This window comes from Sinocyclocheilus anshuiensis, unplaced genomic scaffold (genome assembly GCF_001515605.1).
Source record: "Sinocyclocheilus anshuiensis isolate Anshui unplaced genomic scaffold, SAMN03320099.WGS_v1.1 scaffold3199, whole genome shotgun sequence".
Taxonomy (NCBI): domain Eukaryota; kingdom Metazoa; phylum Chordata; class Actinopteri; order Cypriniformes; family Cyprinidae; genus Sinocyclocheilus; species Sinocyclocheilus anshuiensis.
Window position 1 is genome coordinate 198166 of NW_015544133.1, and position 15820 is coordinate 213985.

At 38.7% G+C, this 15820-nt stretch overlaps 1 protein-coding gene across 1 annotated transcript in view; it reads left to right on the top strand.

The window, feature by feature from the left end:
- Positions 1–13455: 13455 nt before the first annotated feature.
- LOC107694905 (voltage-dependent calcium channel gamma-1 subunit-like) overlaps positions 13456–15820 on the top strand; it is a 6661-nt gene continuing 4296 nt past the window's right edge. Inside the window, exon 1 of the mRNA XM_016494618.1 lies at positions 13456–13834. Coding sequence (XP_016350104.1) covers positions 13600–13834 — 235 coding nt within the window. The 5' untranslated portion in view covers positions 13456–13599. The remainder of the gene's footprint in view (positions 13835–15820) is intronic.

Genomic DNA, 15820 nt, shown 5'->3' on the forward strand with positions numbered 1-15820 from the left:
CTACCATGAGTCCTGTGTTGTGCCAACAGTGAAGCATCCTGAGACCATCCATATGTGTGGGGTTGCTTTTCAACCAAGGGAGTGGGCTCTCTCATAATTCTGCCCAAAAACACTGCCATGAATAAAGAATGGTATCAAAACGTCCGGCAAGAGCAACTTCTTCCAATGATCCATGAGCAATTTGGTGAAGATCCATGCATTTTCCAGCTTGATGGAGCACCATGTCACAAACCAAGAGTGATAAAGAAGTGGCTCGAAGATCATTACATTGAAATTTTGGATCCGTGGCCAGGCAACTCCCCGGATCTCAATCCCATAGAGAACCTGTGGTCAGTCCTCAAAAGGCGAGTGGACAAGCAGAAGCCCACAAATTGTGATCAACTCCGAGAACTAATAAGTCAAGAATGGATCGCCATCAGTCAGGATTTGGCCCAGAAGCTAATATCCAGCATGCCAGAGCAAATTGCAGAGGTTATGAAGAACAAGGGTCATCACTGAAAATATTGATTAATTATATTTTTTTGCCAATAAAAGCCTTTAAAACGTATGATATGCTTATCATTGCTTTTCAGTATACCATAGAAACATGTGGAAAAATAATCTACAAATACTGAAGCAGCAAACTTTGCAAAACACAAAATTTATGTCACTGCCAAAACTTTTGGCCATGACTGTAACTATAAAAATGATATACAAATAACTACACACCCCCAAGCAAACAATACTGCCAGATGCAAGTATTGGTGCTGCAAGTCAAGGTGCCAGATGCTACCAGGACTTGATGGCCCTGCAAGACACTTAGTCCTAAGTGGAGGGATGGAAAGGCCACTCATGTCAGCCTGCCAGGAGGGTGGGAGTCGTTTTCCATGTCTTACTCCATGAATTGAAACAAGAACATAAACATAGTTATTCTTCAAAACACATTACATTTAGAGAAAATTTGACTTGGCAAAAAGTTTATGATTAGTATATAACTGATGATCAGACCAAATAAAACAATAAACTAATTCTAATCTAAATTGTAATCTAAAAAAATCTAAATCTAATGAGCCTAATCTTAGACTCAGTAGCTTAAACCAGTCATGGAGACGCATCTCCTACAGAATGAATCTCTGCTATGGATCAGGCTACAAACAAGCACAAATCATCTGGAATCATTTTGTGCAAAAATACAAGAAAGACGTGATTGTTAGCTGATACTTTACACCTGCTCTCTTTGAAGCTATAGGTCTTTTTTATATGATTTAGAATTCAAATTGTCCTTCTTTGTTCTTTGATGAAGACCTCATCTTGTGACACGCCAGGTCTGGTCCAGTTGTTCTCACTAATCATGTGCAGGTCATGATCTGTGGGATAATATGTGCACACCATTATGAACAGGAAGATCCCTAATGACCGCGCTGTCGTCAGCTTTGTGTGGTATTTGCCAGTGATGTTCTTTCTGTCTAGTGCCTGGAGGAAAGAGAATTTGACTGATGTTTAATACATTTACACAGCATGTTGACTAGATATAGGGTGTGTTTCTGTGAGATAGAAACATAGCATTAAACAGGAAAGAAACAGAATCAGTGACGTAAACTTCAAAAAGGAGGCAAATCCAAATTCTGCTATAAAGTAGCTGTAGCAAGACAATAGTGTGATTATTCAGCTCCAGTCAGTTCACTGTTGATGCAGTTCAAATCAATAAATGTGTAAAGTTAATTCATTATGAAACAAGTAAGTTTTGTCTTAACAATCTTAAGAAAAATAAGAACATTCTTCAGATTTATTGTGCTGAATACAAAACGTGTAACTGTTACGAACTCTAGAGATCTAGCGGATAGAACGTATTGTTGCCAGAGAGAGTAGAAAGAACCATAGGCACATAGAAAATGATGCTAAATGATGACTACAAGCCAAAGCCACTAGACAGTGTATGAGCTATTTACAATGCAACTGTCACGGTTCACACACACGAGGAACACGGGAACGAAGGAGCGAGGAGACACGAAGTAAAGAAACTCAAAAACAAAGGCTTGGGATCACAGGACTCGACACATCAGGATGACAGGATGACGTTTAATGACTGACAAAGGACAAGAGCTAGAACACACTTTAAATACACAGGAACTGATGAGGGAAAGGCAAGGGACACCTGGAACTCATAAGACAATCAACATAGGAAACACCTGGGAACAATGAATTCAAAACACGAGACAGAGAAACTGGATGACGGAGCACATAGGGAGCAAAGACACACAAAACCTGGCCCAGAGTCTGACAGCAACAATATTAGTTAAGAAAGAAGAAGAAAAAAACACAGTTAAATAAGGGTAAAAGGAACTAGAGTGCTGCCAAATTAACAAGATAAATAATTCCCATAAACTTTTTACCCAGAACCCTCTAACCTTTCTAACCAAGGAAAAATGTGAAAAATAAACCTGAAATCTTTGGCACATACGAAGCATATATAACCTACTCTACATACACAACTATCAAACTATTGAAACTATTGAAGGGCCATTAGACGCTAAGACCTCCTTCTCAATTGTTGAATAATTCAGTTGATGCTTATTGAACTAACGTCAGAAATAGCAAACAGGGTGCTTAATGCCATTCTTATCTTCTTGCAGTAATACGTCATCGGCACCGACAGCACTGGCATCGACTTCTGATTTAAACACTGAAGTAAGGTCAGGCGCCGCTAGTACAGGAGCGGTACACAGAAGAGTTTTGATCGAGTCAAATGCGTGTTGACACTCATCAGACCATAGAAATGGACAAGATGGATTGAGGAGCGACGTTAAAGGGTGTGCAATAGTTCTCATCTGGTATTTGGAATTGGAAATTCAGCTATGGCTGTCACCTTCGCTTCTAATGGGCGCACTTAACCTTGACCGACTTCTTTAACAAGATACGTGATAGTTGCTTGGCCGAATTCACACTTAGCCAAATTCAAAGTCAGCGAGGCTCTAGCAAGGCGCTCAAACACAGTCCGTAGTAAAGAAACATGTTCTGGCCAGTCCGTAGTATACACAACCAAATTGTCCAAGTAGGCATTGCAGTTTGAAACTCCCGAAAGCACAATATTAATGAGCCGCTGAAAGGTGGCCGGTGCATTGTGAATCCCGAAAGCCATAACGGAATATTATAGAAAACTGTCAGAACTCACGAAGGCTGAGATATCAGAAGCGCGAGATGTATGGGGCACTTGCCAATACCCCTTTAATAAATCTAATTTACTGACATATCTAACAGGACCAAGATTGTCAACACAATCTTCCATATGTGGCAATGGAAAACAATCTGGAATAGTAACAGCGTTTACTTTTCTGTAGTCAGTACAAAACCTAGCAGTGCCGTCAGTCTTCGGGACTAACAAGCATGGGGAGCTCCAAGGACTGCAGCTAGATTTGGTGAGCCCATGCTCAAGCAAATAGTCAACCTTGGCTCTCATAACAGCTCTCTTCATGGCGTTCATGCGATATGTATGCTGTTTAATCAGAGCAGCATCACCCACATTAATATCATGCTGCAGAACTGTAGTGCGAGAAGGTACATCACTAAACAAAGAAAGAAAATCATTAATCAACTGTATAATGTCACCCCTTTTTGTTCAGATAAATGAGATAAATTAAGATGTTAGATCACTCAATATCTCAGAATTCTGAAGTCAAGCACATTGCTGATGTGTATGATGGTACACTACTCCATCATCCTCAATGTCAGCATCGTGAGTAGCATTTACATCTCTGCAGGCCATCGCAATAAGAGCGGGAACAGAAGAAGGAACATTCACTGAGATTTTTCTACAGTGATATGCTTTTAACATATTCACATGACATACATGAGATCTTCTCTTTTTGTCAGGAGTACTAATCACGTAGTCAGTGTCACTTAACTTTCTTAACACCTCATAAGGACCAGAAAATGTGTGGATAGAGCAGACCCAACAACAGGCAGCAGAGATTACCCTCTTGAAAACAGCAATGAACAGATTTATGGTCAAAATGGCACTTCATATTTACCTGTGCAGTGGCCAGCAATCTTTCGCCATATAACAGGATTTATGCAGACGTTCACGAAATTTACCAATGTAATCCAGCGCATTCATATTAGGGCTGGTATTAAGACATTTTCAATGGACCTCTGACAGTATGTCCAAACACCAATTTGGCAGTACTGAATCCAAGGCTCTCCTGCTCGGCCTCTCTTACTGCAAATAAAACCAACGGTACCCCTCATCCCAGTCTACTCGTATCCATGCAGTACTTTCTTAATATCACTTTCAACGTCTGGTGAAAACACTCGAGAGTGCTTGGCTCTCTGGATAAGTGCTTGTGACTGAAAAATATTCAGGGTTGTCAACACTTGTGAAAAGAGCTTTGAGAGGAAATTTGTGCCTTGATCAGTTTGCACAATTTTTGGTGAACTAAATGTAGAAAAAAATTTCACAATTGCTTTAACAATAACAGGCGCTGTGATTTTTCTTAATGGAATCACCTTGGGGAAACGCGTAGCACTACACATTATGGTCAACAAAAATTGATTACCGGTCTTCATTTAGGTAGAGGCCCAACACAATCAACAATAACGTTCAAAATGTTCCCCTACGATTGGAATAGGAACGAGTGGTGTGCGGGGAATTACCTGGTTTGGTTTACCAGTGATCTGACAGGTGTGGCAGGTGCGGCAAAAGTAAGCAACATCAATTTTCAAACAAGGCCAGAAAAAGTGTCTTGAAATCCAACTATAAGTTTTCCTAATTCTTAGATGTCCCGAAAGATCATGATGATGAGCCAGAGACAAAATTTACTGACGATAACATGAAGGAACAACTATCTGATACACCACATTCCATTCAGAATCATCTGCAACATCAGGGCACCACTTATGCATCAATAAGCCATTCTCAACCAAACAGGCAAATTTTCTCCTTTGTACAAAACCTGGCCCAGAGTCTGACAGCAACAATATTAGTTAAGAAAGAAGAAGAAAAAAACACAGTTAAATAAGGGTAAAAGGAACTAGAGTGCTGCCAAATTAACAAGATAAATAATTCCCATAAACTTTTTACCCAGAACCCTCTAACCTTTCTAACCAAGGAAAAATGTGAAAAATAAACCTGAAATCTTTGGCACATACGAAGCATATATAACCTACTCTACATACACAACTATCAAACTATTGAAACTATTGAAGGGCCATTAGACGCTAAGACCTCCTTCTCAATTGTTGAATAATTCAGTTGATGCTTATTGAACTAACGTCAGAAATAGCAAACAGGGTGCTTAATGCCATTCTTATCTTCTTGCAGTAATACGTCATCGGCACCGACAGCACTGGCATCGACTTCTGATTTAAACACTGAAGTAAGGTCAGGCGCCGCTAGTACAGGAGCGGTACACAGAAGAGTTTTGATCGAGTCAAATGCGTGTTGACACTCATCAGACCATAGAAATGGACAAGATGGATTGAGGAGCGACGTTAAAGGGTGTGCAATAGTTCTCATCTGGTATTTGGAATTGGAAATTCAGCTATGGCTGTCACCTTCGCTTCTAATGGGCGCACTTAACCTTGACCGACTTCTTTAACAAGATACGTGATAGTTGCTTGGCCGAATTCACACTTAGCCAAATTCAAAGTCAGCGAGGCTCTAGCAAGGCGCTCAAACACAGTCCGTAGTAAAGAAACATGTTCTGGCCAGTCCGTAGTATACACAACCAAATTGTCCAAGTAGGCATTGCAGTTTGAAACTCCCGAAAGCACAATATTAATGAGCCGCTGAAAGGTGGCCGGTGCATTGTGAATCCCGAAAGCCATAACGGAATATTATAGAAAACTGTCAGAACTCACGAAGGCTGAGATATCAGAAGCGCGAGATGTATGGGGCACTTGCCAATACCCCTTTAATAAATCTAATTTACTGACATATCTAACAGGACCAAGATTGTCAACACAATCTTCCATATGTGGCAATGGAAAACAATCTGGAATAGTAACAGCGTTTACTTTTCTGTAGTCAGTACAAAACCTAGCAGTGCCGTCAGTCTTCGGGACTAACAAGCATGGGGAGCTCCAAGGACTGCAGCTAGATTTGGTGAGCCCATGCTCAAGCAAATAGTCAACCTTGGCTCTCATAACAGCTCTCTTCATGGCGTTCATGCGATATGTATGCTGTTTAATCAGAGCAGCATCACCCACATTAATATCATGCTGCAGAACTGTAGTGCGAGAAGGTACATCACTAAACAAAGAAAGAAAATCATTAATCAACTGTATAATGTCACCCCTTTTTGTTCAGATAAATGAGATAAATTAAGATGTTAGATCACTCAATATCTCAGAATTCTGAAGTCAAGCACATTGCTGATGTGTATGATGGTACACTACTCCATCATCCTCAATGTCAGCATCGTGAGTAGCATTTACATCTCTGCAGGCCATCGCAATAAGAGCGGGAACAGAAGAAGGAACATTCACTGAGATTTTTCTACAGTGATATGCTTTTAACATATTCACATGACATACATGAGATCTTCTCTTTTTGTCAGGAGTACTAATCACGTAGTCAGTGTCACTTAACTTTCTTAACACCTCATAAGGACCAGAAAATGTGTGGATAGAGCAGACCCAACAACAGGCAGCAGAGATTACCCTCTTGAAAACAGCAATGAACAGATTTATGGTCAAAATGGCACTTCATATTTACCTGTGCAGTGGCCAGCAATCTTTCGCCATATAACAGGATTTATGCAGACGTTCACGAAATTTACCAATGTAATCCAGCGCATTCATATTAGGGCTGGTATTAAGACATTTTCAATGGACCTCTGACAGTATGTCCAAACACCAATTTGGCAGTACTGAATCCAAGGCTCTCCTGCTCGGCCTCTCTTACTGCAAATAAAACCAACGGTACCCCTCATCCCAGTCTACTCGTATCCATGCAGTACTTTCTTAATATCACTTTCAACGTCTGGTGAAAACACTCGAGAGTGCTTGGCTCTCTGGATAAGTGCTTGTGACTGAAAAATATTCAGGGTTGTCAACACTTGTGAAAAGAGCTTTGAGAGGAAATTTGTGCCTTGATCAGTTTGCACAATTTTTGGTGAACTAAATGTAGAAAAAAATTTCACAATTGCTTTAACAATAACAGGCGCTGTGATTTTTCTTAATGGAATCACCTTGGGGAAACGCGTAGCACTACACATTATGGTCAACAAAAATTGATTACCGGTCTTCATTTAGGTAGAGGCCCAACACAATCAACAATAACGTTCAAAATGTTCCCCTACGATTGGAATAGGAACGAGTGGTGTGCGGGGAATTACCTGGTTTGGTTTACCAGTGATCTGACAGGTGTGGCAGGTGCGGCAAAAGTAAGCAACATCAATTTTCAAACAAGGCCAGAAAAAGTGTCTTGAAATCCAACTATAAGTTTTCCTAATTCTTAGATGTCCCGAAAGATCATGATGATGAGCCAGAGACAAAATTTACTGACGATAACATGAAGGAACAACTATCTGATACACCACATTCCATTCAGAATCATCTGCAACATCAGGGCACCACTTATGCATCAATAAGCCATTCTCAACCAAACAGGCAAATTTTCTCCTTTGTGCTTCCCCTAAGGGAACAACGGCAGAGAAACATTTTCGCAGTCGGGTCCGCTTTCTGTGCAGAAATAATTTTCTCACGTGTCATGGGCAGCCTCAAAGCATTCAAACTCATAGCTGATGATCTTTCAACTGCCTCACTTTCATCAAGTAACAATACATCATTTGTGAATTTAGGTGCAATAAAAGAGGAGGACAAATCAAGGGCATCCTTTTTACGAGCTTGAGCCCGCATAACAGCACAGACGGAAAGTTTCAGGATAAGTCTCTGCCAGCTCATCGGACTGATCCGACACAACTGGGTTGTCAAGAACCTCCAACACAGGAAACACCTTCCCACCAGCCAAGTCATTGCCAAGGATAAATTCTACCCCTCTCACAGGCAGGCATTCACGCACACCTATTTTCACAAATCCTGTACACAGTTCCGACTGCAAATGTATTCGGTGTAATGGAACTATAACCAAACCCATCTCTATCCCCTGTATCAGCACATTTCTGCCACAAGATGTCTGCTCAGAAAACGACAATAAACCTGCAACCACAAAGGCATTGTGTCAGTAGCACAAAGCATTTTAATCTTCACCTGTTCTGTAGGCTTACCTGTAATAGAAATTAACCCTTGAATTAGAAATAGTTCATAACTAGGGTTTGGCCTGTCACAACACTCCACTTTGACAACATAAACAGTTTTCACAAATCCAACACTCTTAGTTACAGAACCCTGCTGCTTTCATTTCAACAGGACATTCAGCAATTAAATGGCCAGACTTGTGGCAATAAAAACATTCTCGGTCTTCTTTTGGCTTCGAAACGTTTGATTTTGGTCATGGCTGGTTAATCAAGCTAATGGGAATAGACGCAGCTATATCAGATTATTATCCTAAACAGCTGCCTATAGGCGTCTGGTACTAATTCGTAAGTGTGCAGGATTGCAGCCTTCACCATATCATAATTTAAGTTTCTAAGGATAAAGTAGTGCAAACCTCCTGAGCCTTACCAGTTAATTTGCACAGCAACAACAGAGGCCACACTTCCCTAGACCAATTAAGTGCAGATGCAATGTGCCTCAAACACACTAAAATACTTATCAACTTCTGCCTCTCAAAACTGCAGCATGGCAAAGATATGCTTACTGACATCAAAGGTGGTTCCCAGCGACCCAGCACCCGACGGAGCATCAGCGGCCTGCACAGGAAACAACTGGAACAGGTGCATTTTTGGCTGCATTCAACTCCAGTTCAAGCAGCTTGATCTGCTTTTCTGCTTCAATTTCCAGCCTGCGAACCTTGAGTCGTAATTTCATCTCAGCCTGACGTTCCTCTGCCCTTTCATGCACCTCCATTTCAGCTCAAGCCAAGCAGACTTTAAGCTGCTCATAACCTCCAGATCCAACAGAGGCTGGAGAGAAATCCTCGAAGGGCGGCAGAACTGCTTTGGCTTCAGAATCCTCCACCTCAGCAGTTCTACCAGCCGTGCCCTGAAAGTAGCCTACTACACCCAACTCTTACCATGGTCATTCTACTATCCACTCCAGCAATAATTAACATCAGGGGAATAGGGAGGGCTGGATGATGTTGAATTGTGATGTTACTTTGCTTTCATTCTGGCATGTTTGCAAAAAAAAAAAAAAAAAACAGTATAATAGATGTCAGATCTGTGGCATAAACATGAAAGATTCTGGCACAACAACATCCGACTTAATCAGACATTTAATAACTCATTTCCCAAACTTAAAGCCAACATTCTATTAATTAAAACTTTATTAAAATGTTCTAAAATATAATAAAAGTAGACAGTACTCCTGCACTATATGCCAAACATTCTGAAGCCAGGCATCACACATAATAGTGCATTATTCATATCAGCTACTATTATTATAGTTTTATAGTGTTTTACCCTTTGCGTGGTCCAAACCTGCAGCTTATAAGTGACCAGTTCAGGTTGATTTATTACTCTATGAATGTTCCCAACTTGAAATACCAAATTGAATACAATACTTGAAGTCAGTAAAGCAATATTGCTGAAATAATGCTGTTGGGTAAACTAGTTTGAATATAAAATATCTATATGATAACATTTGACAAGCATGTTTAACAATCTGAAGCTGCACCTGACTCAATTATGGTGAAGACTGGACAAAAATAGCAGGAGAATTATTACTGAAATCACATCTGTCATTTTTGCAATAATATACAGTATGCCACTTGACCATACACTGACCCACTGTCAATGCTATCCATTAACCCATCCATCTTTCCATTCATCCATCCATTTACTTTGTATACCCGCTTATCCTCTGTAGGTCATATGGGAATGCTGGAGCATATCTATGCATAATTCAGGATGAAGGCAGGGATAAAAATAACAGAAGAAAAGTAATCAGTGTTGGGGGTAACACGTTACAATTATCGTGAGTTACTAATAATATAACGCATTACTTAATTACAGTAATTAGGTTAATTTACAAGAAAATATCTGAGTTACTTTTTCAAACAACTAACACCAGTTAATTTGTTTTTACACGCTGTGCAAATTTGATGGTGACTGTCATTAAGTCTAGACTAAATGTGAACATGCATTTACTTATCTCACTTGGACAAAAACAGAATCAGTGTACCTCAAAATGAATAAACAGTGAAATGCAAACTAAGAATATGATGCAAACCTGCATTAATTAAAAATGTTAAATAACACAAATATCCTTTATGTTTTTAATCCCATTTTTTTAACCAGTATCTTTTCGTTGACCTTCAATGATCTAGTTCAGGGATAGGCAAGTTCGGTCCTAGAGAGCTCCAACCCTGAAAAAAAAAACTCACCTACCTATAGCCTTAGTAATCCTGAAGACATTGATTAGCTTGTTCAGGTGTGTTTGATTAGGGTTGGAGCTGAACTCTGCAGGACTGCGGCTCTCTAGGACCGAACTTGCCTACCCCTGATCTAGTTCAACCATACTACTAAGCAAAAAAATAAATAGCAGTAGGCGAACAATATGACTCAGCTCTACACCAGAGACTTGAGTTTTGACTTGGACTTAAACTCAGTAACTTGTGAACATGTCTTATTATATACACAAGGCTGTGAAGGGGAGTACATTTCAAAAGGGTGCCCCTTATCAGTTCCAGTTCAAACCAGTCACATTTTTTAAGGGAACAAACACAATTTTTAACTCAGTAGCCTATGAAAACTATGTGAGTTCTGCATATACTGTAAATGTAGCAGCAGGGGCGCCGCTAAGGGGGGGGAAGTTAGGACGACTCTAAGGGCCCACGTACTTCTGGGGCCCCCAGAGATCTGTTTTATTAGTAGTAACAGTAGTAGTAGCAATGTAATAGAAATTATAAATGTATCTACCAAAGAGTTACAAATAAAACAAAATTACGGCTTATTTCTGCATTTCCAGCAAAATTATCTCCCCCCATTCACTGCATGGTTTCGTCCCGTCCTACATAGCCTAGAGTCACGAGTGAGATCCTATGGTGAGATCAGATGGTAAACTAACTGTCAAATTAGAGATGTCTTGGAGTTCGAGGGGGGCAAACCAAGCCGGATGATTTGGTCAGACACACTTTTAAACACATTTTAGTTTTGCGATAGAAAATCTACAAATTCACAATCTGATTACATAGAACAGCAGCAGGAAGCGCGTGAGGTTCTCATGGCAACCAGATACACTGCTCACGAATTACGGCAGCGCTTCTATTTTGCCACACTAAACTTAGCAATAAACACGTTGAAAATAATACAGAATAAACATGTCTGTCAAAACGATCTCAAAGGAGGCTTTTATTAAGCAAATCAAGAAGTGAATTACTCATCCACTGTTAAAAAATACTTTAACTGGGTTTCCACAGGCAGGGTCACAATTATCTACAGTGTATGAAGCTAAAGGTTTTTGGGTTAAGGTTCATAATGTAGAACATTTTTAACATTGTATGCTGTATGTGCAGCTAGCAAACAAGGAATACAGCTGTTAAGCTAATAGTCACATTTAGCTGAGTAAGATCATGATTGAGAAATGTTGGATAATGCTGGAAATGCTGGTGTTATGGGGTATCCTATTTATTATTTTAGGATTTTTTTGTTTGTTTGCCCCAGTGAAGCAGTTCTATCATCTGCCTCCATCCAACCTGACAGAGCTTGAGAGTTCAACAGGTGAGGTAAAGAATGACAGATAATTGCAAAATACTGATGAGCAAAGCTTGTCGCATCAAACAAAAAAAGACTTGAGACTGTAAAGGTGCTTCAGCGAAATATTTAGTTAAGGATATAAATACTTATGCAATGTACTTATTTCAGTTTTTTTTATTTTTAATAAATTTACGAAGTTGTGACAATTCTGTTTTTGCTTTGTCAGTATAGTGTATGGAGTGTAGATTGATGTGGAAAAAAAGTCATTTAAAGCAGTTTAACATCTTGAACCCAATCAAATATTTCTGGAGAAACCTGAAAATGTGCATCTGCCTCCATCCAACCTGACAGAGCTTGAGAGTTCAACAGGTGAGGTAAAGAATGACAGATAATTGCAAAATACTGATGAGCAAAGCTTGTCGCATCAAACAAAAAAAGACTTGAGACTGTAAAGGTGCTTCAGCGAAATATTTAGTTACGGGTATGAATACTTATGCAATGTACTTATTTCAGTTTTTTATTTTTAATAAATTTACGAAGTTGTGACAGTTCTGTTTTTGCTTTGCCAGTATGGTGTATGGAGTAGATTGATGTGGATAACAAGTAATTTAAAGCAGTTTAACATAAGGCAGCAACATAACAAAATGTGAAAAAATGAATGGGGTGTGAATACTTTCGTAAGGCACTGTAAGTACAAAAGTATTGGGACACCCCCTTCTTTAGAACAGAAAAAGGCACTTCCAAAACTGTGGCATCAAAGATGGAAACATAATTCATGTATTTCAAAATTTTATTTCCATCTTTTTGACACAGTTTTAGAAGTGTCTAAAATGATTGTACGCATATGTACAAGTCATTGGTGTTTGGTGATGAGTTTTTTTTTTGTTTTTGTTTTATTGAGTTTTCCCAGTACTTTGGGCAATATAGTGTATGTTTGGTGCGGTAGGGGGTCCAACCTCATATTCTTTCAAAGGCCCAAAATTGCTAGCGGCGCCCCAGGCAGTGTCTACTGCATGCAACAAATCCATGAAAAATGCACAAGTACACAAAAAATACACAAACATCATTCTTCCATGAGAATGTCTAGTCTGAAGTCTTTACACACATGTAACACTTCATCATTTGCTGGAGGTGTGGTTTATCATGGCTGACAGCAAATGCTGGGAACCGCAGTTACCCAACACCCATTCATTATGAGGAAAATGAAGAGGAAAATCCAGCAGATTTGGCTGTTCTTGAAAAAAAAAAAAAATCAGATTTTTATTTTCTGGACTTTTAGAGTTGAACTTTTATTTCAGTGTAGCACTATTGAGACTATTTTGAAAGCTCTCATAGAATTTAATGGCTATTTAACTTATCAGCTGTTCTACACTTAAAATATACTTTAATTAACACTTTAATGAAGTTTGTTAAGAGTTAAATTTAGTCCAGTTTGCCTCTCACATTATATTAAATCCCACTTATACCTAATGATTAATTCTTGTCATGGAATTGTCACGCCCTAGTAAAGCCAGATTAAACCTGCTCTGTCAACAACCAGACATGACTCACAGCACACATATATAGAAACCCAACTCACCCCCCAAAGACCTCATGTGAGACAAGTCCGTTTGGTCATCAACTTTACTGACGAGCCCCAACAGCTGCGGTTTGAGTCTGGCCTCTCGGCATAAATACTAGGACACTGGCATTTGGTTCCTTTTATCCATGCACAAGCACAGTGCTGCACAGAGACCTTAAGAATCAAGAACGAACTGGGCCAGGTTTCTGTTCTATTCTGTCAGGGATTCTTACACTGAGTGTAAGAAATAATCTTGTGTCATTTTTCATTTTATTTGTCCATTAGCAGTGGATACTGGACAAAATGCAGAAGGAAACCAAGACAAAAATCTTGTTTTTTGTGATCATGGTAGGCTCAGTGTGCATGTTAACAGCAGTGGTGACAGACCACTGGGCCGTGTTGAGTCCTCGAGTGGAGAACGTAAACACAACATGTGAGGCAGCCCACTTTGGCCTTTGGAAACTTTGTAAGAAATACATCTATATTGAGGATGAGGAATTCGTTGGTAAAGGCTGTGGACCTATCAGCTTACCGGGGGGTAAGTGACAAAGCAAAAAATGTTGATCAGATAAACAGGACTCTCTGGATCTCTTGCTCGATATCATATAAGGACTCTGCATAATGATTATGTAATTGGTTTATTATTATTATTTTTGTTGTCTTCACTTTTTGAGGTAAAGCAGGTGAAACATTTATTTTTAAAGCATCGAGGCTAGTTAAAGTGAAACTGGAGGCATCTGATTGAAATCTAAATGGTTTAAATCAAAACATTTTCAAAAGTTTATTCAAAAGTTAAAAGTTTGAGAGCACGTATTAACATAAAATTGTAAGGTGTATTGCTTCATGCTAAATTAGATAAAGTCAAAACTTGGTCACAGCTGCGTGGTAACTTTAAAATAATAAGGTATTGTGTCTAATTAGATTAGGCTATTAGTTAATCTTTAATCTATCTGGTTATTTTAATTGGTACACAGTCCCTACCTCCAGATCCCTATAGTGTGAAATTGATTTTTATTTTACAACACCGTATATAGTGTAATGCCAATAACCAAAGCAGTTAGCAAAAGATACATGTTAAACAATATTGCAAATGAAAAATGTTATACTGTAAAATGGCAAAGAACAAGTGCAAATACCACTGTATTGCTAAAGAAAAAGTATCTGTAAGACTCTCATTTACTCTCATTAACAACTATTATATAATGTTTAACAAAGCACTATATATGCATGTACATGATTCAATATGAATATAAAAATATATAAAGTTAATCATATTTCTAATTCTTCATAACTGTCTAATAATGGCTTTAGGTATTATATAATAAAAATGTTTGTGAATGTTAATGATTAACTAATTATTTATCAAAGTGTTAGAGAAGAATTATACAGGGTTTAGACAGAATTATACAGGATCAGAATAGGATTAGGGTTGACACTGTACCTCCATAATTTATCCCTATCTTAAAAGCTGATGATCTAAAGGTCTGTTTTACATGTATGAAATTATTTGTTGACAAACTTAAATTGTGCTTATATATGATGATGATGATGATTATATTTGTACAAAATTAACATAAAAATTTAAATAATTGATAAAAAGGCATGGATAGCATGCCCTGCATACATGGAAATTCCTTCAGTCATTTATTAGATAATTAGACAATTAATAATTCGTTTGTTAAGAGAATGAATGTGCAGAGCTGTAATCTAGGCAAAGGGTGGCTACTTTGAAGATGCCAAAATATAATATTTTTATTTTAAAAAGTGTATCAGTTTATATATATGTAAGAGATTTGATTTATTTAACAGTTTTAGTCTATCCATTATGCCCACACATCCTTTTGTTTAGTTTTTTTTTGTTTGTTTGTTTCATAGTTTTGATGACTTTGCTATTAGTTTGTAGAAAATAGTGGATAATAGAAGAAAATAGTAATAATAAAGAATAAGTAGATATGTCCAAACCTTTGATTTGTAGTGTTTGTATTGCTCACAAAAAACAGTTGTAGTACTAATAAGAGGACCATGCCATCCCCACAGTATAGTCACACATTTTACTTGACGTAAACTAGACTAAATTTGACTACTAATCATTTTAACCACAAGTTAAATATTTAAAGCAAAATATTTGTTTCCTCCAAACTTTGCCCAAATTTAGCCACTTCCTCCTTCCAATGATTGTGCAATTGGAGAGTCTTCACACAGAGAGTTCCTTAGTCTTTTAGCCCTCACTCAATCCAGTCTTCTAGCCCCCAGTCAGGCTCATAGCTGGTCTGCAGATCTTCTGGGATTTCCCTGTCTGTGGGACTTGTTTAGGTGCTATGACAACTCCGGCATGGAGATCACTGCTAAAGTGGGAAAGCTGTAAGCAGAATGACAAGAAGTGCCTAAAAGGTGTGGACTATCAGTGACTCTGAACCTGACAGACAGGAAGTAACAATGCCTTGATTAGAGAGGTTAAAAACACACACACACACACACACACACACACACACACACACACACACACACACACACACACACACAC